Source organism: Brachypodium distachyon, chromosome 4, assembly GCF_000005505.3.
Source record: "Brachypodium distachyon strain Bd21 chromosome 4, Brachypodium_distachyon_v3.0, whole genome shotgun sequence".
Taxonomy (NCBI): Eukaryota; Viridiplantae; Streptophyta; class Magnoliopsida; order Poales; family Poaceae; genus Brachypodium; species Brachypodium distachyon.
Genome location: NC_016134.3, coordinates 33,975,674 through 34,002,416, shown reverse-complemented (window position 1 = coordinate 34,002,416; position 26,743 = coordinate 33,975,674). Strand labels below are relative to the sequence as shown.

General features: G+C 45.2%; 1 protein-coding gene and 3 long non-coding RNA genes across 9 annotated transcripts; all 4 read left to right on the top strand.

The window, feature by feature from the left end:
- The first annotated feature begins 679 nt into the window (after positions 1-679).
- LOC112268598 lies at positions 680-4,209 on the top strand. The gene is made up of 2 exons (XR_002959915.1): positions 680-1,180; positions 3,379-4,209. It is a non-coding gene; the product is annotated as an uncharacterized LOC112268598 (long non-coding RNA).
- Positions 4,210-4,644: 435 nt separating this feature from the next.
- LOC112268597 lies at positions 4,645-9,366 on the top strand. The gene is made up of 2 exons (XR_002959914.1): positions 4,645-5,110; positions 8,458-9,366. It is a non-coding gene; the product is annotated as an uncharacterized LOC112268597 (long non-coding RNA).
- Positions 9,367-18,006: 8,640 nt separating this feature from the next.
- Positions 18,007-21,362, top strand: LOC100822576. The gene is made up of 5 exons (XM_003576404.4): positions 18,007-19,064; positions 20,034-20,132; positions 20,223-20,467; positions 20,560-20,624; positions 21,040-21,362. Exons 1-4 carry the CDS (start codon positions 18,090-18,092, stop codon positions 20,618-20,620), a joined length of 1,380 nt encoding a protein of 459 aa, XP_003576452.1. The 5' UTR covers positions 18,007-18,089; the 3' UTR covers positions 20,621-20,624; positions 21,040-21,362.
- Positions 21,363-22,439: 1,077 nt separating this feature from the next.
- LOC100822265 lies at positions 22,440-26,411 on the top strand. Of its 6 annotated transcripts, XR_002959912.1 has the most exons (8): positions 22,463-22,881; positions 22,985-23,051; positions 24,177-24,267; positions 24,360-24,451; positions 24,648-24,784; positions 24,923-25,023; positions 25,557-25,667; positions 26,072-26,411. It is a non-coding gene; the product is annotated as an uncharacterized LOC100822265 (long non-coding RNA). The 6 variants fall into 6 exon arrangements; XR_002959911.1 differs by having other exon boundaries at positions 22,455-22,881; positions 24,360-24,784; XR_002959910.1 differs by having other exon boundaries at positions 22,462-22,881; positions 24,177-24,451.
- Positions 26,412-26,743: the final 332 nt, after the last annotated feature.

Here is a 26,743-nt window from a genome sequence, read left to right as displayed (position 1 = left end):
ATCGTTTGATCGTGGGTGGCCGTGTAATTTGATGAAATTTATTCATGTGATTGCTATTACTTGTTTAGCACGTCGCTTAGTGGTTAACAAGCGAATCCTCATGTTTTTGTTGTTTTTGGATTCGTTCTCAACAAGAATTTTTCCAATTTAAATGCCTAATTACTGATGTGCATGATGAGGACATCCGTGGTTCACCTTTTTCATCATATTTTCCTCGAGAAGAATCACCGCTAAAAGTTGAAACATAAAAAAAAACTATATTTGGATCCCATGACAAGGAGCCATGCTAAACAAATACAACAAGAGGTGAATTCGCTTCTTGCTGCTCTAATGATATCAATGAGAACTTTATATTACCTAAGTTTAGTGTGCTACTTGTGCTTGGGTTTATGACACGAAGTCAAGCATGCTGCCTTGATCATCAAACGATGCACGAGCAGCTCCAGAATTCTTCCCAACCTTATTGCACCATTGTGCATGATTATGGACGTGTCAAGCACATTTGGAGATTGAAGATGGACAACATATAAAGTCTACTTTCAGAAAAATCAAACTGCACGTCATTTGAAGCCTTGAGTGAAAAAATATGATAGTTCCAAGGTAAGTTGTTGAAGTTATTAATGATGCGCGAGACTCCATGTGGGTGCCCCCACTCTATGCTGGTTAGTACCCTTTTGAGTTCACACTTTGGACTGGTTTCACACATAAGCTAGCATGGTTGTTCCTAGTATAAATACACATTCCTCCATTTCAGCCGCATCTCTTTGGCAATTTTATTTCAGAATAGGTTAGCCATGAGCAACCCCAATCTTGTTTGAGAGTTGTCTACCCCTTTGCTCATGTAAAACTTACCTTGTGAGATTGCAGAAGCGGTCGTTCGACGGCAGTCTTTTCGTGCTTAATTCCAACTTCGTGCGTGGTTGTGTGGATTCAAAACTTAGAGTGTGGTTGGGCGAATAATTGCTGCAGGTCATTGCATAGGCGGTGGTTGGCATCAAGATCGTCAGGTTGCACTATTATCTTGGTTGTTCGCAGCTAGGTACCCAAGAGTGTCGTTGGTTGGAGTTGGTGTTCATCATCGTATCCCTCAGATGGCGCTAGTTATCGTGCTCGTGGAGATTCTACGTCGTGAAGATCGAGCGCGTCCACATCAATTGGTATGAGAGTTTCGGTTGACACGGTAGGATCTTGTACCCCTAGTTTTGTTCATGTTCTTGTTCTTCCTATAGTCCAGAAAATTACCCCACAAAAATATTACTTTTACCTAGCCTTTTGCACCCTTAGATCTGTTGTTTAGTGAGTTTTATCGAGTTCTTGTCCAATAAATCTTTTGTTTTGGTTGCTGAGCTTTTTCCCCATCATATGTTCTTCCTTTTTGTATGTTTCCGTCACCGTTTTCAGATCTGTCTCCTCCACCAAATCGTGTTTATCTTTGTAATCCCGAGTCCGTTTTTGGTGTTCTTGTACTTTTTGGAAAGATCTTTTCATGCTCTATCCATTGGTACTTGTTAGATCTGAGTTCCAGTTTGTTTTCCACCACCAAAAGTCAGATCTGTTCATGTTTATTTGCTGCTCCAAAGTTTCAGCTCGTGATTGAGATTACTGTGTTTTTCCTTTGCAAATCTTGTGAGTATTCCAAAGGGTGTGTCCAGATCCCAGTCCATTGTTGAAAGTTTGTAAAAAAGCCAAAAGAAAAGAACTGTCCAAAGAAAAGTGTGTGCAAGAAAGAACGAAGAGAAAATCTAGGATTGTTCTTCACTCATATGTTGTTCATCCCAATTTGTGTTGTAAGAGTTGAGACAAAATCAAGTTTAGGATGCCATTGGGGATGGTATGGCTTAACTTGTGCATTGCCTTCCCCATACCCAAACTAAAACTTCCCTGTATTTACCCTCCCCGTAATGCCCATTGCCCAGTTTACCCATATCCAGTGAATAATTGGGTAATATGGGTAAAGGAAACAAAATACTCGAGCAATCCAATGCAATTAGCTAATCGAATACAGTTGTAAAAAAAAAGCTAATCAAATCAACATAGATTATTAGTATTATTATTTTCGAGGACAAATCAACAGAGATTTATCAAAATCATTTACCGAGATCAAACCGAACACAAAGAGAACACCCAAATCCGATACAGATCCATGAGAAAGAAGAAGAAAAATCTTTGATGCAGATCCATGGAAAAAATCCCCAAAATCCCTGGCTGCTGCTCCGCTCGGTTCGCCAGGAAGACGAGCTGTTCAGCTGTTGCTCCACTCGCTGGTCGCCTGGGGCGCTGCTCCGCTCGGTTCGCCAGGAAGACAAGCTGTTCAGCTGCTGCTTCGCTCACTGCTCGCCTGGGGCGCTGCTCCGCTCACTGCTAGCCGAAGTAGTAGAACCCTAGCTGGACACGATTGGGGGACGAGATTGGACTGAACCAACAATTTGGGGACGGGATAAGATGGGATCGATGATTTGGGGATTAAGGGACGAGCGATTTGGGACGGGATCCAGCGATTCGGGGACAGATCGAGTTGCAGAGCGGCGATATGGACGGGATGTAGCGAGTTGGAGAGAGAGATTTGCGGATCGATTTGGGAAACGTGGATACCCATTCCTGCCCTCGCCTTTAACGGGTAAAACCCACACCCTCCCCGTTCTCGTATGGGTAGAATATTTTTCTTTTGCCCGTACCGACCCAACTGAACGGGTATGGATAGGGTAATGGATAATGGATGCCCACGGGCATCCTGAAATCAAGTGTTGTTTTCTAAATCCTTACTTGCAGCAAATTAGATTCCTTTGTGTGTCTATCTAGTTCTCAATTTCATCTTGTTCAGCAACTAAGGCATTAGAATCTTGTTTGGATGATTACTTGGTTTAACAACATCTAAATTGCAAATTTGTGTTCTTTTGCTACATATATACCCAACCCAAGCTCCAGCAAAATAGCCCTGCATGTGCAATCCTCGATTGGTATTCACTTGATTATCGGGACAATAAAATAGGCATTCTCTAATACAAAGTAGTAATATCCACATGCCCCTCCAATCTGGCCCAAACTCTTATTTCGCACTTTTGCCGATTTACGACCTCGAGGAATTGGTTGAAACCCGACAAAACATTGGATCCAATATTGCCGAAACTCTTATTTCGCACTTCAGCCCATATGGCCGAATAGGTGCAAGCCCCGCCATTATAGATGATTCGGTCCAATCTTGCTAAGGCCCACCATTGTACATGAAGCCTACTTGACATATTGATCAGTACATATTTTTAAATAAATTTCAAACATTTTTGATGTTGATCATGCTTGAATTTGAATCATTTGAATTTGATTGAATTCAACCAAAAAGGGCCAAATTTGTCTTTTACAGCATTGCATGTCTTTTTGCAGAATAGGGTGCGATAAGGCACCAAAATCTACTTCCTACTACATCATGAAGCAAAAAGTGCAAAGCAGAAAAGAGAAGAAAAGAAAAGCAGAGAGGAAGATGATGCTGGAAGGGGTGATCAAGCAAAAAGGAGGTTAAAGTAGGGATCTTCTTCGGTGTCAAGCTAGCTAAAGCAATTGGCTGGGTGCATAATTCAAAAGGTGATGGTGACAGCCTCTGAGAGAGAGCAAGGAGAAGAGCATAAAAGGGGGTGCACCTCCCTTCCATCGGGACAGAAGCCAGGAGAGAGGGGAGTGGTTGAGATCCAGAACATGGGAAAGAAAGGAGAAGAAGGGAGGAGGGCCAGCTGGCAAGATCTGGAGCTGTTCTTGGTTGATTTGGATGCATCTACACCGTAATCTTAGAGTTGTTAAGCTAGATCATCACCTTCCTTGTCCCATAATCCCTGCTGCTGCAAGAAATTCTGTAAACTCTGCCCTTACTCTTCCCTTTCTTTAGTCCTTTCCTGTCCTAGTTGTTCTTGCTAATCTTGCTATAACCTACTATTGAATTCGTATGCTAAACCTTGTCTACAACTCAATTCTGTCGTGTGAAGTAACTTTATTGCTTGTGTTTGCTCGTAAGATTACTTGTTGATTTTGTTTTATCTATTCCTGGGAGGAAATTCAGTTAGGCTGTGTTTGGTTCCAGAGTGGGGTGGAATGGAATGGAACCATTCGTTCCGTTCCATTCCGTTCCATTAGATTCCAGTTTGTCGTTTGGTTAAGAAGATGGAATAACTATGTATTTTGTTTGGTTGAGAGGATGAAATGGAATGGGTTCATTTTTTGTTTGGTTGGGGATATGAAATGAGACGGTAAAGATGCACTCAACCTTCACTAACAGAACATGTATAATCTTGACTAGCATATATATGAAAATAGTATAAAACCACATACCGCAACAGTATACTGAATTTTGGATGCCTACGTACAGATGCATGCTGATATCGTTTTGTATGAAAAACTCGCCAATTCACATTGGTTTATCCCTTGTCTCCATCCCGATCAAAGAGAACTACTGCAACGCACTGAACCATCGCAGACGTATGAACACCCGTGAAGCAAATCACTATGTTCCTGTAGGCCTGTACTACCTGTTTCATCTGCTCGTTCTGTCGTTTATTGATGTAGACTCAGCCTGAACGAGTCACGATGCCATACACGTCGCCGTCGCCATTGGCACCGCGCACTGCGCCGCGTCGGCCTCTGCGACCACCACCATCGCGAGGCCATCCACTCGAGGCTCCGCACCGCGGCCGCGCCCTCCGCCTCCTCTCGTCCTCTTCTCCCCTGTCAGCGACCTGCTTCCACTCGTTAGCATCGCTCAGCCGTCGTGCTCCTCCCGCTGCAGGCAGTCCCAGCACAGCAGCTGGCCGCCCACTTCCCCGTCCTCGTCCGGCGGTCCTGGAAATCAAGGCCTAGGAACGAGGCAGCAGTTCCCCGCTGGGCAGGGGCACAGCGGTCTGGATGGAAGGGGGTGGAGGAGGATGCGGGTTCGGAGAAGTCGCTGACGAGGGGGAGGAGGAGGAGGAGGTGGTGGCGGGAGAGAGAGCGCCGGCCGGCGGCCGCCGGGTGAGAATAGAAAGAGAGGGCTGAGGGCGCCGGGAGTCTTTTTTTCGCCCGTGAGAGGGGGAACCGTGGAACGAGATGATTCCTTCTTTTCGGGGGAACCGGTGCGTTACGCATATCACAGGTATATTCCTCTCGGTGGAACCATCTCGATCCATTCCAATTCTGCCTATTCTCTCGACCAAACACTGGAACCACCTTCAAAACTGGAACCATGCCACTTCGTTCCACTTGATTTTCTCAACCAAACACAGCCTTAGTTCTGTCAGGAAGTTCTGTTAGTGAATTTGTGTTCTAGTTACTTCAATTAGTTGTTGTTGTGTTGATCTAGTGCTGGCATGCTATGCTATTTCTCCCTGATCTGAAACGTTTTTGTTGTCTATAATCTTGCTGTCAATATTCTCTAGATCTTCTCATAATCCTTCTTCTTTTCGAAAACCCCTTGCTTGTCTAATCCCTGTCTCAGTCACTGCTAGATCTGCTCTGTTTAGTGTCTGTTTCTTCAGAAGTTCAGTTTAGTTCGTCAGGAAGTTCAGTTCTTCAGTTAAGTGTTTGTTTCTTTAGTTAATTCAGAATTCTATTGCCAGATTTGCTACAATCAACTAAAAAACCCAAAAACATTAGATCTAGTAGTTGCTTTGTTACTTTTCAGCACAAATCCTGTTTGTCTGTGAGTTTAGCTTGAGATTTGGAAAGAAACCATTGCACTAATTTCTGTGGAGAACTTCAATTTTATTATTGCTAGAACTACTGTTCAATCACATATTAGCCCATAGTAATTGCAATCCCTGACAACCCCAGCCCCTTAAGTTTTGCACGTCAGCCCATATGCTTTCCAAAACTGGCCCAAACTTGCTTAACATCAGCCCATATGCTACCGCTAAAAAAAAGTCTGACATATGTTCCCAACCATACATGAGGTTCTCTCACGAGACCACACAAAAAATGACGCGTGTCTTGAAGGGGGCTCTTCCAGTGACATGCCGACCCAAGAGGAACCACAGGAAACGGACACTTGCGTCCCCTTACTCTGACAGGTTGTCCCGTCTAATATGTGGGTCCACCAAGTTGGACACACTGACCATTCGGGGCCACACATGAATATTCTGGACAGGTGGGAGCAGTTCGTAAGGACACGTGTGCTCGGGTCTGACAGGCGGGCTCAGTCATATGGTGCAAGCAAATAACGCACGTGCTAGTCAAAAAGGGTGGAAGCCTGACATGTGTGATCACTTGGGGATGTTGAGACCGATCTGGACACGCCGTGGTACGTGGTGAGGACGTGCGTCCTCCCGTACCTTGCATGTGGGTCCACCAGGTTGGACGGACTGACCATGCGGGCCCACTCGTGAACGGGGTGGACACGAGGGAGCAGTTTGTAAGGACACGTGTGGTCGGGTCTTGTTGGGGAACGCGGTATGCTACGCTAGCACAAAATAAAATTTCTACCGCTTCCGCCCGGATCAATGCTGTAGATAATGGATCACGAGATTACCACTAGACGCGCAGACCCGTAGCGTAATTAGAGTCGATGTAGCGCGTCGATACCGAGTAGTCGAACAGCCCGCTCCACCTCGCCGATCCCACGAACAGTTCGTCCAAGCGCTGCAGGTGCAGCGCCTCCGAGGTATCCACACGTACAGGGAGGAACTCCGTGCGGCGGACTGCTAGATCCGATCGCAAGGCTTTGGGCGTGGAGGCGTGACGGCCGAGTCTAACTCGCGTCTGGACTGTTGTAACCCTAACCGGGTACGCCTCCAACACTTATATAGACCTCCCTGGTGGGCTTCAACACTTGAGGCCCGTTAGGAGTCTAAGCTCGATACGAGTTGGATCCAATCCAATTCGGTCCCATCCCCTTAAGCGTGCGACCCTACAGGTTCACAGTCAGACGCACACAACTACGACCTCGGACTGCGGGTCCGAGTAACACCTTACTCGTCCGCTGGCACCGACTCAAGTCGATAGTTGGTAGCGGCGCCTAGCAGCACGTGCCAACTCCCGAGTAACCACAAGGTATATTGACGAACCATACAATGTGTCATATGCAACATTCCTTTTGCCTCACGATATGTGTGTCGAGCTCAAGGCGAGTGCTTGTCATCCTTGTGGATAGCTCGAACCTCTTCTCGTTCCTGTGATACAGATTCCCGAACGGGTTAACACTTAACCCAAGTCGCATGGCCATGCTTTCCGAATCTGATCACTCGAGAGGGCCCAGAGATATCTCTCCGAACAGGAGGGACAAATCCCATCTTGATCAACCATGACTCGCAGCATGCTTCTCAGCAAATCCGAAAGCTACCTTTATAACCACCCAGTTACGGAGTAGCGTTTGGCAACCTCTAAGTAGGCCGATTCACATCCAAAGCTCATGCAATGACCTCAGGTCTAGGACTGGTATATACATTGTACTTGAGACTAACAAATGACAATCATCTTGTTGTGTCTCGGTGCGGGTCTGTCCGACTCAACAATCAACACCTTGCCCTGTGACTTGTGAAACATAGTCATCATACTGATTCACATTGCTAGTCTAGGTTATGTGTCCGCATAACCTCAATAACTAGGAACCATTATAACAACATCATAGAATACATAGTCTCACAAACAAATCACGTATTTATTGATACATATCAGTGATGATGTTCAAGGATAATAACAATAACTCATGAATACATAGGAAATAACATCATCACATGATTGCCTATAGGGCATATCTCCAACAGGTCTGACAAGAGAGGTCAGTCGTATGGTGCAAATAACGCACGTGCTAGTCAAAAAGCGTGAAAGGCTGACATGTGGGATCACTTGTGGATGTAGAGGCCGATCTAGACACGCGGTGGTACGTTGGAAGGACGGGCGTCCTTCCGTACCTTGCATGTGGGTCCACCAGGTTGGACGGACTGATCATGCGGGCCCACGCGTGAACAGAGTGGACACGTGGGACAGTTTGTAAGGACACGTGTGGTATGGTCTGACGGGCAGGCTCAGTCGTCTGGAGCAAATTAATAACGCACGCGCTCGTCAAACAAGGTGCGGGCCTGACATGTGGGGTCCCTTGGAGATGTAGCGGCGGTTCTGGACACACGATAGTATGTGGTTAGGACGCGCGTCCTTCCGTACCCTGCATGGGGGCCCCAGGTCAGTGGAACTAACAAAAATGTCGAGCGCGTCTGACACAAGGCGCCGGATCGTAAGAAGTCATCCCATAAGGGCGGAGATGGAAAGAGCCGCTCTGACAGCATATTCCCGAGGCCCATGGGATTTCCGACCATGTAAACCAAATCGGCAGGATTTCTTAGTTTACATGACAGTTTACTAGAACGTTATTGTTAGAACGTCATAATTCGTGTAAATTCTTGTAGTGTGTATGACATGGTTTGTTCACGTCTTGATTTATCATATGTTATGAGTTTGGTTAGTTGTTACTTGGCTAATCCCGGTAAAGAACATTGGAAAGCTGTTCAGTGGATTTTTAGGTACCTCCTTGGCACATCCAATGCTTGCTTGAAGTTTGGCAAGACTGATGAGGGACTCGCAGGCTATGTGGATTCAGATTTTGCTGCCGACTTGGATAAGAGAAGATCCCTCACAGGTTATGTGTTCACGGTAGGTGGATGTGCTGTCAGTTGAAAGGCAATACTGCAACCAGTTGTTGCTCAATCTATAACCGAAGCAGAATATATGGCTATTGCTGAAGTTTGCAAAGAATCTGTTTGGTTGAAGAGTTTATATGTTCAGCTATGTCAGGATGTTTCTTGCATTAACATGTTTTGTGACAATCAAAGTGATATATACCTTACTAAAAATCAGATGCTCCACGAGAGAACAAAGCACATTGATATCAAGTACCATTATGTTCGCGATGTTGTTACACAAGGTAAATTGAAGGTATGCAAGATTAGCACTCATGATAATCTTGCTTGTATGATGACAAAGCCTGTTCCTATTGCTAAGTTTGAGCTATGCTCAAACTTTGTTGGTATAATTGTTTAGCCCCTACTGGCTGTTAGCACTGAAAGTGTTTTCTTTGTTGATTCATGAGTACTTGTTGTTCATGCTGCAAGGAGAAATTTGTCTCAAGGTGGAGTTTGTTGAAGTTGTGATCCAAATTCTCCAGGCACCGGAACTTCCGCCCCAACATCCGGCCGTACCTCCGGGTGCTCTTTGTTACTCTTCGAGAAATTAGCGGAACTTCCAGCCTTGAGCTCGGAACTTTCGGGGTCCCCAATACGGATCTGTTTTGACCTAATGATCATGTTATATATACCCCTTGTAGCCTCTGTTTTGGAGACGAGTTGCATCTGTAGAATCTCCCTAGTGTTGTAAACACTCCCTATATAGCGAAGTTTCGCTGGCTGGCGCCCGTTGTTTTTTGCTCTCATTGTTTGAGAGATTTTTCCACGTTAAATCCGTGTGTTCTCGTGTTGTGATTTCTTCTTCGTTATTTGTTCTTGCTTGTCGCGTTCGTAATATAGTTGTGTAGCATGCTTCCATTCTCGATGCCTTGACAGCTGAAGCAGTAGCATGCCGAGATGCTCTTCAGGTTGCTTCAAATCTGAACTTGCGCTTTGTCGACCTGGAATCTGACTCACAAGTGCTGCTGAATCTATGGAACTCCAGAGCAAGTGATGGATCAAGTATTATGCCTATCCTTTAGCAGATGGATGATCTTACTAGGGTTTTTTCTGGTTTTACTTTTGTTCAAGTAAACAGAGATACGAATACACCAACTCGTATATCTCAAACCGGATTGCATCTGGTCTAACCACATCCTAGATTGTTTGGCCGTGTGCATTTAGCATGAATGTGACCATGTTGATTTGATAACATGAGTTTGATGTTCTAAAAAAATGAGGCATAATATTATTCTTATGTTATTTTAATGTCGGAAGCAATAACTATATCGCATTTACAATCTTTTGTTGCACCAAAGCAACGCACGGGCACCTAACTAGTAATCTTACTATGTTCCATTCTATTATCTACGTACCAATGTAAAAAAAAATTCTGAAACCTGTCTTCACAACCTTTATACTTAGTTATTGTTCAGAACATTAGTCGGTTTGTGCAAATATCAGTACCATGCCTCGTGTTTTCAATTAAGTTGCGAATTTTTTTTCTAAAAGATGGAGGCCACAACATCCCTGGATATTTATGTTTTTCTATCATTGGAAGAAGCCGCTTCGCTGAATCGATGACGATCGGGTAGTTTTACCAATCCGTGGAGATGGGTTGATCGTTGCAAATCTCGCCGAGAATTTTATGCCGAATATCTTTTCTGGCAACCATGAGCCCCACAGTGGGGGCAAACTGTCGAGTATTCTTCGAGACGGGTATCATCATGTAGATCGATTGGAATGGAGGGAGAGAGGGAGCCTCATGGTGATATCGACGACAATCTAGTCAGAACTCGGCGAGACAAAGATTTACTCAGGTTCGTCTACCCTTCTCATGGAGGTATACCTACATCCTACTATAATTTCAGTAATGTGTATATCGATTACACAAGAGATTGTCTGCCCATCGAGGGCACCTAGCCCGACTTTATATAGTCAAACAGCTAGGGTTTCTAAGAGTCAGGCATAACCCATATATGGACTCTTTTCTACCTAGTTTAACAAAGACTTCTTCCTTTACAAGATATCTACGAGGCATCCTAGCTATACAAGATACCTACTGAATCGAATTAGGAAGATGGCTTGTACACTAAGTCATCATTTTCCCTTGGTCCGCTCGAGGCTACCCGACTGGTATGTCCTCGTCAACATGTATAAATGATATAAAAGATATAAATAAATCTAAATAAGGAGCTAATATGATAAAAAAATATATGATGTAAAATGCATGTATCAACGATTGCCGTTAAACCCTATTCCGTTAAACAACCCACAATCAACATTTTTCCAATGACCTTGAATGTTATTCTATAAGATCACATATATATAAGATGAGCACCTGCAAAATTTTCAAGTCATTTGGAGTTGATCTGATACTCCTTTGGAACTAAACAAGATTTAAATTCAAATAAATACATAAATTTAAACTTGCTCAAAAAAATTTGAAACTTTTACTGTAGTGGATAACGCCATACTCCCTCCGTCCAACAAAGGATATCTCAACTTTGACTAAATTTGAATGCATCTATACACTAAGTCATGTCTGGATACATCTAAAATTTGACAAACTTGAGATGTCTTTTGTTGGACGGAGGGAGTACTAAACTTACCATAAAAATTTGATCATTTTTTGAGTTCATTTTTACCTCCCAAATGATTTAAATAGCAGGAAAAGAGGGAAAAGAATAGTAGATCAAGCGCAGACACGCCACGTGTCCCCCTCTCATCGGTCAGATATAGCATTCGCCACAGGGGATCCAACGAGCACAGAAAATTCCGAGGTGAAACTCCTGCAGCGAGATCCGGTGCCTTGCCAGAGCGAAGGCACCGCGTGCCCTTCTCCTCTTTATCCACCGTCCGTCCAAATCCCACGGTCAGCAGCATTTCACAGCTTACGGGGCCACCTACAACAAGCCGGCGTAGGCAGGCTGGCTGCTGGCAGGGACAAGGGATAGGAGCGAGCTCCGGAGGCCTCGACTAAATAAAATGGCGCCGACAGATCCCCTCCGCCCACCTCGGGTTGCTCCCTCCGCCCCACACCGACGGCTCGCTGGTTTGCGATTACACTTGACAAAAAGATGCAAACCGTCTCTGCTTGGAGAACGCTGGAGCATACACGCCGTCGATTCTGAGCTACGAAACACTGACAACGGGAATTGATTACACAGACTGGATTAGTTCTAGTATCGGTTGAACAATCTGGCCTAGCTAGATAACCAAGCCGGAAATTTCTGGCGTAACTGAACCTATGTGTTACACGGACAGATTATACAAGCCAAATCTGAATAGTTGAAATTTTGCAAGGATTTGCAACAGTAAAAAACTCGATTATCTGGAGATGAATTTGTTGCCTTATGATTGGATCAAACTGCCAAAGGAGCTGGTGTTGGAACGGGGGCATGCAGAACGGCCACAAGCAGCACCGCCACCATGCACACGAAGTCGCAGAGTCGATGCCCACGCGGGAGACGAGCATGATGGTGATCTCCTCTCCCTTCCCGCGGCGGCGGCGGCAGCGGCCGGCGGGAGAGCCGTGAAGTCGGCAAGTTTGCCCGCGAAGCTTTTTCCCCTGCCTCGTGGCTGGCTAATTTTTTTTCAATAATACGAATTTTTTAATCATTTTTAAAAATAATACGCGTTTTTCAAGATTTACAAAAATAATGCGGCCTCGGCCCGGGCGAGGCCGAGTGCGGCCAGTCGGCCTGGCCCAAGCCGATTAGGCCCAGTCCCTAGCCTGCGGGGCCCCCACGCGCCAGTCGGCCTGGCCCAGGCCGACTGAAGCCCGGTTGGCTTCGCCCAGGCCGACTGGCCCAGTTGGTTTGGGCCAGGCCGACTGGATTCAGTCGGTTTGGGCCAGACCGATCGAAGTAATTTCATTTTTTTCTGCGCCGATTCGAAGTAATTTCATTTTTTTCTGCGCCGAATCGAAGTAATTCTTTTCTTCGGATCCTTCCGGTCTTTTGAACTAAAATACTCGACAACATGGATAAAAGTAACACACCGAATCCGATTGGAATTAATTAGTCTTCGCCGCTAGTTCGTTGCATGATCAACGGATACACTGCCGAGGCCCATTTTTTGTCTCGAATCATTGCGGGTTTTTTAACTAAAAGACTTGACAACTTGGATAAAGAGTAACATATATCGATAATTTGCTGGACAATTTTTGTGTCGATTCTTTGCGGTTTGTTTGACCTGAAAGACTTGACATTTGGATAAATTAACATACATCAATAATGTGCTGGTTACGGAACCAAGGCACGACTAAATTAACATGCATTGGTAATATCGCAATTGGACATAATTAAAGATAGCAAATACATTAGAAACACAAGCACTACTGAGTCCACTTAGGCCATTTTCCGCTTGTATCGCCACGTTCTTCTGCAGCCTTTGCCACGGCGGCCCTTTCTCTTTGCCTCTCCCTTTCTGCCTCACGAGCATCCTTGCGCCTTCATTCCTCCTCTTGCATCTCAAGCGCTTTCTCCCTGTTTTTCCTTAGTGCTTCGTCAATCCAACGACGTTGTTCCTCCCTATGCTCTTTCATCTCTCTCTCTTGCTCCTCTTTCTCCCGGGCTGCAGCTTTTTCCGCACGCTCCTCCGCGTGGAAACGCTGCCATGCATTTCGGGACCTTGTTTTGATCTCTTCCACCGCCCAATCCGGCATCTCCGTGTCAATCCAACGATACCACATGCATAGGGGCGGAGAAGACTACAAAAAAGCCTACTGTTAAAAATCTGATTTGACACAGAAAACATGTTTTAGAACACTTAAATGTGCTTACCGGAGGCTTGTCGTACGGCGAAATCGGAATAGGTGGTTCATACTCATAGTTCACACACATGAAAAACCTCATGCCCAGCTTATCTGAAAAATTTGTCACCTCCTTCACCTTGCATAGATTGCCGCACCAACACCTGAGATGTTCCACCCCCCCGAGGCAACATCGCATCTTTCATCCTCCTCGGCCTCTCGCCCTGGTCCGAGCAAGGCAAACTCATTTGGGGACACTGGAATATTGGAAAAAACAGTAGTGGGAAGGATGCTCGGATGACTACCGGAGATGAGGTATTTATAAGCTCTCAAACTCATTCTCCCGCCACCGTTTCCCGCCTCATTTTCCCGCCTCCTTTTCGCACCAGCGTTTCCCGCCTCATTTTCCCGCCAGCGTTTCCCGCCTCCTTTTCGCGCCACCGTTTCCCGCCTCCTTTTCCTGCCTCCTTTTACCGCCACCGTTTCCCGTCTATTTTAAGTTGTCGGTTTTAATTTCAGTCTTTCTATTGCATATGTATTTCAGTTCTGCCGTTATTTATATGCAAATTTAACTTGAATAAGAATGAGAAAATTAGTAACATGTCTCTCTCACACATAGATAGAAATATGTCTCATACATAGGACCTACATCCAAATATCAGGCACGGCGTCTGGGACGGCGTTCCGAAGGTGCCTATGGCGTGGTCCAGCCATACCTATGAGGTGGCACTACGTTGCGCGGAGGAATCACGGACCCATCCTCACGATACTGTGTATCCTCTTGTGTGGGGTCTGGTGGCGGAGTACTGAACATCCAGCTGTGTTGGACAGAATAGTCCTCTCCTTGAGCGTGATCCTGCTCAATACCCCACGAGGGTTCGGACAACGACGACTGATACCCGTAGGCTCCTACATGTGGGAAAGTACTTAGCATTTCAATTGCGTAGCAGTCATGGTAATGAACACAATAGATAGAAATATACATACCCTGTGGCTGGGTCTGTGGACGAAACTCGAAGTTCATCCTAGGACTCTGCTGGTGCTGCCACGATGAACCTCCAGCCTCAAAAGAGGGCTGCTGCTGGTGCCACGCCGAACCTCCAGCCTCAAAAGAGGGCTGTTGCTGGTGCCAATAGTCGAAAGAAGACTGCGGCTGGTGCCACGACGAACCTCCGGCCTGCTCAGGAGGAGGTGGCCTGGGCGTCGACTGCTCTGGTAGACGTGGACGTGGGTGGTGTCGGGGGTGCGGTGCTTCCTGCTGACGTGGCCGCTGCTGGTGCGTGGAGTGATGAGGGGGCCGTACGAACGCCTGGTGGTGAACGACGTTGGAAGTGCGGGTGCACGTGATAGCCGCGTAAACAGAGCGTAGCTTCTCCTCCATTCGTCTAAGCCAGGACTGGTGCGGCTCCCGTGGTAGTAGAAGTGGACCGGTCGAAAGCGAACGTCCATACGCAGCGAACTCAGCCTGTAAATCCTATGTCAATTGAGACTGCAATTGGCACGAAGAGTATTACATATATATGGCAAAGTACGAAACAAACACATGCATTATGTTAAGAGAAGATACTTACCGCGTGCTGTCTAGAGCCTGAAGTAGACTGGCTAGGGTACATATCTTGCAAACTCGGCTCGGCTATCTCCTGGGGGTGAGAGTGCTGAATGATGGTCAATCGGGTAGCTGTCATGTACCTCTGCAAATATCCGTTGAATAGATCGAGATCAAAGGCCGCCAATGACCACGTATCCTAGTGTACTTCCATTGTTGGTTCTATTTGCAGAGTTTCTTGAATAGATTCATAAGTGACTTGTTCCTGAACCGCGAGAAGAAGTTGGCCCCCAAATGCCGCATGCAACAACGACTCTGCATGTCCTGCCATGGAGTCTGTTCATCAGGCCCAGGGTTTGTCAGTGTCCTTATCACACTGAGTATGACTGCATGTCTGTCATGAAGGATGCACACATTCAGCTTATCATGCACAACTGCTCTCTTGAGCTACCTAAAAAACCATAACCAACTTTCAGCGTTCCCACCCTCCACGAAGCAAATGCGAGTGGAACGATTTGATTGTTGCCGTATTGACCAATGGCGGTCAAGATCTGCCCCCTGTATTTGCCAGTGAGAAAAGTGCCATCTACGCATAACACCGGTCGACAATGATGGAAAGCTTGGACGCATACACCGAAAGTGAAGAACAGTCGTTGCAGCACCCTCATAGTTGGATACTCTGGGTGCAGGAAGTGTTGGATGTCGACATAGGTGCCTGGATTACGGGCTTGCAGTGTATGGAGGAGGCGGACAACAGAGTCGTACGAGTCAGAAAACGTATCAAATCTTTCCTCAAGAGCCCTCTGCTTAGCCCTCCAAGCCTTGCCAGACAAAATGTTGTACTTAAACCTTACCCTGACCTTATGCATGATGGCCTTCGCTTCCATTGCTTTGCTATCCACTATCTCCGTGTAAAGCAATCGAGCAAGAAGCGTTGACAAGAGGTTACGATGGTCTTGAGGGATACTGGGAATGACACATGTGTGCAACACCAAGTCACTCACAACCCAATCTGTGTCATACTTAGGAACATAGCCATGCACCCTCCCGGGACAATCTATTTGTTCACACTCCATTGTCAGATATTTTTGTGAAGAGACTGTTGTTTTGAAAACCCTTTGTGTGGACATTGCCCAAGCAACTATGGCATCCTGCAGATGTTTCTTGTCAGGAAATCTGGCACCCTTCGCAATGTTGTTCTGATGATATTGCCATGCAGAGTCATGCCAATCGTTCACGGTCATAGCTGAAGAGAAGTACTGATTCCATGATGCAGGAATCGGCACCTCCTCTTCATCCGACTCATGAGACTCATCGTCATAAGAACTACGACCATCTGTATCTTCATCCTCCATCTCGTTCTGCAAGTGACCATCTTCTTTGTCCGCATCTGCCTCGCCAGTGTACTCATCCTCTCCTACTGCCCCGGAGCTTTGGCCTGATTGATAACCACCACCTCCAGCATTCGACACAGAGTTTGCATTGGACAAGTCATAACTTGATTCATCCTCGCCTTCAGCTAGATTGGTCTCATGAGCGACAACCTGGATTAAGGCGACATGTGTAGTTCCCCTTTTCTCGCAACTTTCTAACCAACACACCCACTTTGATGTCCGGTCTATCGGCCTCCAAACCTAGAAAATATTCGAACTTGACTTGGTCCACAATGCTTGCACAAGGACGGTGTATGTTTCAGGATTGACCGCTAAACATCCTGCCAACCATTCCTGCAGCTGACTAAACGTCCATGTTTGAGGGGCCGTTAGATCCAACTCCACATACTTAAACTGACTCAGATCAGCTCCGTGCTCGATTGTTAAGACAGTACCGAAACCGCAGTAAAAAACAAACTTCACTACACCGGACATCTCTGATGCCTAAAAAAATGTTTAGACGCGTCAAATACTAAGCAGTACGGCATATAAAAAATATTAAGACCGTCAAATACTAAGCAGTACGGCATATTAAAAATATTAATACGCGTCAAATACTAAGCAGTAGGGCATAAAAAAAATCTATTCTATCAAAACATATTACTACCGGTCATAATATTTAGACGCATCAAATACTAAGTAGTACGACATTAACAGTTAACCAAAATAATGAACACTACCAAACGCTAAAATATACTTCTATATATACATACACACGTATCCTCATAAACATATACATTATAGGATAAATACATGAGAGATTAAGATTTACCCTTGAAGCGTATGAACCCCAACCTCGAGAAGCCTCACAGTCATCGGATGAGCACCACCACCACCTCCAAACTCCTCCAAACCACCACCATTGCCCCAACTTAGCAACAAGAAATTAGCTCAAAATGTTCAACGAAAAGAGTAGATCAATGTGTCATTGGGTGCTAAATAGCAAGGGGATTCAGTTTTGTGGGTTAAACGGGATCAAAACTCACTCATTTTGGCTAAAAATTGGGGACATTTTTGAGGAAGAAGAAGAGGAGAAGAAGAACAGAAGGTGCAGGCAGGAAGAAGAAGAGGGCTCGGTGGGTTTGCCTGGGCTCGTGCGATGGGAAGGGAGGAAAGGAAAGGGAAAGAGAAAAAGGAGAAAAGAGAAAAAGAAGATTCCCCCGGCCCACGAGAGGCCTGTCGGCCACGGCCAGGCCGAGTGGCCAGTCGGCCTAGGCGAAGCCGACTAGGCTTCAGTCGGCCTGGGCCAGGCCGACTGGTGCGTGGGGGCCCGCGGGCTAGGCAGGCGGCCTGGGCGAGGCCGAATGGGCCATTGGGCCAGGCCGACTGGGCCCATTCGGCCTCGCCCAGCCCGAGGCCGTATTATTTTTGATATTTTAAAAATGCGTATTAATTTTGAAAATGATTAAAAAATTGTATTATTTTAAAAAAAATAGCTCGTGGCTGACTCATCTAATTCGCTCATGAACTGCTGGCCGTTGGATAAAAATTGACGGTGGATAAAGAGGAGATAAAGAGGAGAAGGGCAACTCTGGCAAGGCACCGGATCACGCTCCGAAACTCCTGGGGCGGCCCATCCGTGCCCCTTCCTTTTTCCTCCGCTGCGTCAGCCAATGGGCCCCGCACCCCGGCCCACCTCCCTTCCTTTTTCTCCGATCTCCTCGCCATTCCTTAATGCCCCCTGCCATTTCCATCTGCTCACCTCGCCTCCTCCGATCTCCTCTCCTCGCCAGCCCCCTCATCTCTCAATGGCGTCCCGCTCCTGCCTCTTGCTATCCCGCACCGTTGGTGAGATTCCTGCCCGCTCGATCACCCCCGGAGCCTTCCCCCCTTCCACCTCCGCGGTGTCTGCCACCATCCGCGCTGCGGGCTCCCGCGCGACCGCCAGCCAGATCGTCGCCATACATTCTCCGCTGTCGCATTTGGTCTCCGCCTCCCCCTCCACCATCCCCGCGCCCACGTCCGGCGTGACCATGGACATCACCCCGCTGACGCAGATGGGTTGCGCTCGCCGATGGGCGTTACCATGGTCAGCCGCCGCGGCGGCGGGCCTCAGATGCGCGCCCGCCGCGCCGGTGGGCATCAGGTGGGTACCAGCCACGGGTACCACCGTGGGGGCGGGCCCCCATGATCCTCACCAGCCCCCTCATCTCTCAATGGCGTTCCGCTCCTGCCTCTTGCTATCCCGCACCGTTGGTGAGATTCCTGCCCGCTCGATCACCCCCGGAGCCTTCCCCCCTTCCACCTCCGCGGTGTCTGCCACCATCCGCGCTGCGGGCTCCCGCGCGACCGCCAGCCAGATCGTCGCCATACATTCTCCGCTGTCGCATTTGGTCTCCGCCTCCCCCTCCACCATCCCCGCGCCCACGTCCGGCGTGACCATGGACATCACCCCGCTGACGCAGATGGGTTGCGCTCGCCGATGGGCGTTACCATGGTCAGCCGCCGCGGCGGCGGGCCTCAGATGCGCGCCCGCCGCGCCGGTGGGCATCAGGTGGGTACCAGCCACGGGTACCACCGTGGGGACAGCCTCCATGGGGGCCCGCCCCTTCTGCTCGTCGGCCGCGGAGGATTCAGGTAGCCTGACGGACGACGCAGCGGGTCTCCACAAGGAGGAGACAGCGGGTACCAAGGCAACAGGTCCCCCCAATGAGGAGAAGGATGCTGGGACCAACCCGGACGAGGCCACCATCAATTTCGAGGCCCAGTCATCGCACAACCCGGTATAATTACCTGACAGCACCCTCTTCTCTTTGTGTTTGAATTCAAGTCAATACCATGACCAGGAGAATTTCTGCAATATTGCAGTAGACATGTAGCACCCTATTTATATTGGTGCATTTCCTGAAATGTATACCATATCTTGTTATATTGTCACTGTGCGAGATATCTTTTGCACCAGCTTCATAAGCTATAATAGTAATTGTTGCAAGAGGCAGCGTCATAGGGTTTTTGTCAGAACGATATGGATAATATATTGTGCTCCTGATCTACCAGCATTATAATTGTCTTCTAATTCAATATGTTTGGTGATACGATTAGGGTGCCATAGGACTACCGTTTGCCTGCATTATCATTGTCTTCTAATTCAATCAGTTTGGTGAAATGCTCTGGATGCCATAGGACTACGTTTGCCTGCATTTGTTAAAACATATTTATATTAAAATTTTGAAATAAGTTTCAGATAGAGATAAGGCAAGGACTAGGGATCCGTTACTAATCCTAGTTTTCCGTTAAATTTTCTTTAGTTATGTGATTTGAAGCATTCTAGGATTTTGATTTTGGAAATGTTTCTTTAGTTTTGCTACCTATGTATGATTGAAACAGTATTGTTATAACACTATTGTTGGTATTGTGGATGCATGGAAACGCCATTGTTGTTTCAACTTTCAACACTGCATATACATTCATAGTGTAGCTAACATGATATTTGGAAAACTACTGGGCTGTACTTTTAAAATGTTCTGATGTTCCGGTTTTAGGAAACACTGTGAGTTCAGCAGGGTGTTTTGAACATTATCTTCGATGGCCGTTTTGGTTTTAAGTACAGAGAATAACCCTTTTGTCATTATCTTATACTTGAATTTGCAGATCTGATCATTGACTTTTAATGCATGGCAAGTGTATTGCTTGTTTACCTTTGCAATGGATGTGCCACTCAGCTAGTTATTCCTTTTTTGTGTTTCTTTCAGTTTTTTGTGGTGGTGGGCCACATGATAAGATCAGGAATCTACAGTAAAGCTGAAGTTGAGTATTTTCGTGCCTTGCTATGTGAGAAGTTTCCGGAGGAGGTATACTATGATCAGATAATCATATTAACTGATATGTTTAGTGTTAACAGCTTACAAACTTATATGAATCATTATATTTGTTGTTCTTAGACTACTGTTGGAGAGCTCCACCAGAAACTCAAGTCATTAGAAAAGGTCTTGGACCATCACACTTTGCAAATCACAGCACTCGCGAATAGGCGTGAAACTGGGAAAGTAGACTGCCCCTCCAATGGGAAAGCAAAGGAGAGCCCCGCACCTGAGAAAGCAAAGGAGACCCCCGCACCTGAGAAAGCAAAGGAGACCCCCGCACCTGAGAAAGAGTGGTTCACAACAACCTACAAGGGGAAGAAACTGTAAGTGCGTTTCAGCTTGTCAACTGTAACAGCTCTTTGTTACTCATATGCTTTGTTACTCATTCAGTGTGTGTTTTTCATTTTCTATACAGAGATTATCAAAAGATCTTCAGTACATTGTCCACAATTGCTAGAAACTCGGGATTTGGTTGAACAAGTAAGTAAAATCAGATTGCTTAATCCCTTATGGTTGTTTTAAATTAGAAGGTAGTTTGCTCCAGTCGCTTGCTTCATCTCAATTGTTCGACCATTTGATTTTTCTTTAGTTTCCTGCATTTGCCAACCCCTAATTGTGTGCCTACTTGCCATAATGCATGTCCAGCCCACCTGCTTGAGTCTCACAATTTTGCGTCTCGTAGTGGTTAACAACTAAGTAGAAGACATCTCAAGTTGTATCTTAGTACAATAGTACATGAAAGCTAGTTTCTACCCATTGTAACGTTTTCAGGTTCTACACATGACCTTTCTTTGTTAGTTCTGCAAAACTATGAGATTAAGATTATTGATCTTCTACAACAGTTGAAGTACCTGTGACATGATGTCTAACTGCCTCATTGTTTCTGCTAATTCAGATGCTGACAGTCGCCTAACTTCACCGCTTTCACATTGGGAGGCGTCAGAGACGACAACATAAGAATGAAACTTTTGTATGTTGAGAAAAACTCGGCAGCTTAAACTAGATCTTGTTCTTCTGACAGGAGGAACCTGTTTGTTTCTGCCTCACGGTTTTAAAATTCAGAACCGTCAAAACCATTAACCAGAATGGCTGAACATTTATGCAGTGACAATGGTTGCTCCTATTCTGGCAACTACTCCGGACTTTTCTAGACAGAAATCTTGCAACTACTTCGTCGTTTATAGCTGCATATCTCTTAGATGAAGCTTCCGATGTCAATTGACTTTGTTCTTTCTGTGAAGTTGGAAATTCTTTGAAACAAATTGTCAGCACATCGGGCAGGAAAAGTATAGAAGTGCTACTATGCATGCAGATTATCAGCAAGTGGGATGTTTTTTTTTTACTCTAAAAGATATTTCCACAAGCCGTGTATCCTTTCTGTTGCGTTGGAGATGTTCGGTGCGCATACATCTTTGTAGCTTTGTAGCGTTGGAGTTATTTGGTTAACCGATCGGTTTTCGGTTTCTAACCCAAAAAACCGAATGTGACTCGGTTACAAATCTGAAAACCGGAACCGAAAACCGGAAAAACCAAAATTTCGGTTTGGTTTTGGCTTCTACCGGTTCGGTTTTCGGTTCCGGTTCGGTTTTGCACACCCTGAGGTACTCTAGACCGGTCGATGGTAGAGGTAAAGTACTGTCAAGTATGAAACATCTTGCAGCAGTTTGTTCAAACAAACTTATTTTCTGATGCATCCATGATTAGTACTGAAATTAGCCTGAAATCAAGACGTGAACACTGAACTACAGTGTTATGATACTCGTGAGTTATGTAGAATATTGCACTTTGCATTCCTGCATTTGTGTTGTGTTCTAGTACGGAGTAGTTCTGATGTGCTAATTTAGCGCTTATTTTCCTGCATTTTATCATTTCATGTTTTGTGCTTGTAGTTTCGCTGTGCTAATTAGCACTAGAAATCCTTTGTTTGTCGTTGGCTGTGCGTGGAATGAGAATGGGAGAGCAGCTTCGCCGTGGTGGCTTTTCAACGATCACTCTTAATTACTGTCTCAATTCCTCCTAACTTTATTCTAAAGGGAAAATCATTTTGGGCTGTACAACCATTGGCCTCTACCGTCCCCGCCGACCGATTTGTAATCGTTGCGTTAAGATCCGCACCAGATGGGGCACCAGGAGGCAGGAGCCATTGCCTCGCTGCTCTATTGGCCTTTGCGCCCACGCCCAGTAGACTAGACAAGACGCCCAACCAGACTTCCCACGTCGCGCGAAACCCGGCCAGCTGACGGAACGTGACGGCACACGTCACTACGTACGCAATTCCTGCTCGCCCCTCGTTTCACGGTGGCATCTTTACCCCTATGAAAGAGCGAAGAAATCACCCGTGGGATCGATCGGCCACGTCGACGGATAAACCTCCCGTGTAATCAGGCGCCTACGTCGGGTGCAGTTTTTTTTCCGTTTCGGTGTGGGTTCGGTGTGCGTTCGGGTGTGTTCTGGAACCCTCCGCCTTGCTCTGCTCCCGGCCATCGTCCTCGCCCAGCACCTGCTGTCCGGATCCTCAACCGCCGCCGTCCCCTGGCCCTGCAGATCTTCCTCCACAACGTCGGTGCTCGAGGCTCTAGCCCCTGGCCGGCCGCGTAGAGCGCGGAGATATTTCTGCCTCCAGCTCGATGGTAGGCTTGTGAGTCACGACGACCGTTGGAAGGAGAGGCGTGTGGCGGTGGGAAGGAGACGAGCCTCGGCGCTGATCCCCGCCGCCGTCCTTCGCGGGATTTCAACGGTGACCCGCCCTTGAACCTTGCCTCATCTCTCTGTTCCGTTCGCTAGACACTTCCCTCCTTGATTTTCGCTCAACACCCCTGCATCTCTGTTTGATTACGCAGGCAATGCCGCACCAAGGAATCCGGGCGGTGACGACCTCTGACATCCAGGTGACGGCAAGCGATTCAGGTAAGGCTATCCTCTCTCCACTCCCTATCCCCTGTTTTTCTCTTTGGGAACCTTATATTTGATTTGTGAGAAATTTCTTGAACTATGAGTTCTGTAGATGGAAATCTGTCTTAGTAGAGGGGGGTCGATTCTCTTTGTGGGAACTTAGATCTGACAAGCGAAAATTTATTGAACTTAAGGTTCTTTAGATGTTTTGGTTGAGTGGAATGGAGGAGAGGGAGATTGTATGAAGTATTTCGATTGTGAATTGTTATAATGTTGTATTGCCAGAATCTACATGCCAGGTAAATTATTGTTGTATTGTGAAGAATCCAATACTAGGTCTAAAGTGGAAGGGCCAATCAATATTGTTCAGAATGAACAATTTTTGTGTCGAAAATTCAAATAATATTTTTACTGGAGAGTAAGGAGATGTAAGAGAGAAACAGAGGGAACGCAGTGTTCGTCTGGACAGGATATGGAAGCTCCTGAGTATTTTCGTGTACTTGTTTGAGGGCCCAAAATATTTATCTTGCTGTAACCTGCTTCTAGGATAAATTAACAAATTCACTGTCAAAAAGTGGGGAAAGATATAGAAAGCCTAAGATGACGTTAGCTTTTATCAGTCTGTCAGTCTTATCCAAATTTTGGAACCTGCAGAAACAGTGTAAGTTTCCACTTGACACAATTTGCGCTAATTTTTTTTAAATAATACGATTTTTTAATCATTTTTTAAAATAATACGCGTTTGAAAATTATTTTCAAAAATGATTAAAAAAATGTCTTATTTTAAAAAAATTAGCCACAATTTGCAACCAGGAATTACCATTTGACAATTCTTGTGCTTTTAACTTGCAGTATTTTGTCCGTCCTATCCAAATTAGTTGTCTTGCAGAGATAAATGGTCATGGAGTTGTCAAATGCTAACCCTGTGGTTCATGAGGGAAAAGAAGAGGCGCATTTGGCTGCCACTAGAAAATACATATGAAAATGCAGCAGAGCCTATAGACCAGCTAGAAATATTTGATATCCTCTTTCTTGTTTTTTCTGCATGTATGTAGGCGTAGCTTGCTTTCATGGTATATTTTATTAATCCGGGGTCCTGCTAGCATAATAATTTTGTACTCATTTACAATCTTACATCAGATTAGAGATGTAAAGGACCCGGAGCATCCATATTCATTGGAAGAACTTAATGTGGTAATTGAAGTATCGATGATGAACTTAGTAATGTCAGGTAAGTTGAAATCTATCTACTGGAACTTTGATGCTACAGTTCAGGATTTTTAATGAAATCTATCTATTGGAACTTTGGATGCTACATGTCAGGTAACACTTCATGTCAGATTTCACCATGTCCCTCTAATTTAACATTGGAAAGCCATACTCATGCGATGCTGAGCAAATAATATCTCTGTCATGTATGTTACTCCTTGATAGTGCATATTCATTTGTCAAAGAAAGTAGAGTCTATAAATTTGTTTTATTATACTTTCACACAGCCCCATTCCCCACCTTCACAACTGCATCCTACTCCTTCCACCTTCCTTTCTTGAAACTCGGTAGTATCTCATTCTGTTGTTAATTAACAAGTTCGATTCGCTATTGACATTGCAGTATCAGAAGAGGAATTGCTGTAGACTGGTGTCTTCACCAAAGAAGGGGAAGGACCGCTCGATGACCAGTCCATCAATGTCGGCGTGTGCAGGAAGGCGGGTTCAAAAAGGTTTAATTAATTTGTGGTAATATGATCGGTGCGTGCTCTGCTCATTTTAGTTATTTTGTTTTAGATCGATCTTCCATGCATGTAGGCAGACTATTTAACTGCCCTCTGTTGATTTGATTCTTTATAGTAAATAATCATTTTCTCTCTTTGGTTTGATTCTTTAAAGTGGATAATATCGGAACGCTTCTAATGAGGAGGTTGAAAGGAAGTACTGCTCCTACAAGCCTACATTATGATCATGTAGTGAAGGCCAGTTACAAGGCACAGGTCAGTATCTGAACAATATTCTTTATTGAACTGTAAGAACCAGAATAAATATCTCGAACCAATTGTAATGAGTAATAAGCCAACAACAGAACAAGCATAGGTCTCCTTGAATCTTAGAAAGCCAATCAAAAGAAGAGTAAAATAATTAATTGAATTCAATGCAAAAGCTTTTAGTTACTATGTACTGTAACATTGAGGAAATTCTGATGTCTTCTTTTGAACTACATGCAACAACAGATAGTGATTGATCCTGTAATGCTCACCTTTAGGAAAAAATTACAATCTTGCATTTTTCTGCTATTTGCAATGCCAATGCCAAAATAGAGCTTGTACTTGCTATTCATGTTGATAAGAAAATATGCAATGCTACTTTTTATCTAGCTTTTTGGAAGTTGAATAATTGGAAAGCAAAACATGATCTGTGATTGTTGATTACATTGTTGCTTTTTTGTCCCTCTGTCTACTGATCTTTACCTGGTTATGTGATGTGAAAAGGAATTCAATATAATGTGCTATTTTTATTAATGACTTAGGTTGGCATGTCTAACATTCTTCTACCGGTTCACGACACTGAGAATGTGAGCCATGGGTACAAGTTTGAGGCAAGTGTGTGGATCCAGTTTAAAGAGATTAGGCACGAGAAGGTGAGCTGCCACCTGACCATGTCATATTTTTAATAAATATCCAGGTTATCTGCTTCTACGATTTCAATCAGTTCTATTTTTTGGTAAAAAAATTCTGATGGTTGATGCAAGCACATTCTCTCTGCAACTTCTATTTTCACTTTCCAAAGAAGGTTTGTATTGATCAGTTTTCTTTTGATTTATCTAGATTTTATTGTTGTGGTAAAAAAATCCTCCTATATCATGCTTGGTTCACAGCAGAATTTGACGGAAGTTAGAGACATAGTTTACCCAAAATGAAGCATCATAGATTAAATTGTACCTTTGTTCTTATTAAGGTCATATGTAGCCACCGTTTAGTTTCAGATTGTCTCATTCTTTGTGCATATCTATAGCTTATATGAAATCTATGTCATTCAATGAAGAGTACCTTCCATGTTGCACGGGCATGGTCATGTAGAGGAAGGAGCACCAGAAGGCAAGGAGCGTGGCCGGATACTGTAGTTGTTAAATCCTTTTCTTTGTTGTTAAATCCAAGTCCTCTATTTATATATTTATGTTGATGGTGGTTACTGTAGCTGTCATGTGTCGCATGTGCCATACATGTCTGAAATTGATGAGCATGGAACATATTGACTGATGTATAATCTGGCCTATCGTCTGCTAGGATTTGCAGTGTTCAGCGGATTTTTTTTTATATTTCTGCTTAGTGAGTAGACTTTGTTCTAGGCTATAGTTCATTTTCAGAAAAATATGGTTTTGTGATATGTGGTTTTAATTATGAGCAAATGGCAGCATATGGAAGAGTTCCTATGCTGATGGCTCTTGCTGCTTCGGCTAACGAGTGGAGATATCGAGGCTATACTCCCTCCTTTTCAGTTTATGGGGTCTTCATGCATCCCTAGATTAAAGATCTAACTAATGTAACATGAGTTTTATCACAAAAATTATACCATTAGTTGTGATAAAACTTATGTTACATTATTTAGATCTTTAATCTAGGAATGTGTGGAGGACCCGTAAACTGAAAAGGAGGGAGTAGTTCCTACGGTACGATTGTTGGGGTTAATTCCTTTGCTGTGCAGGGGCTGCTGTCA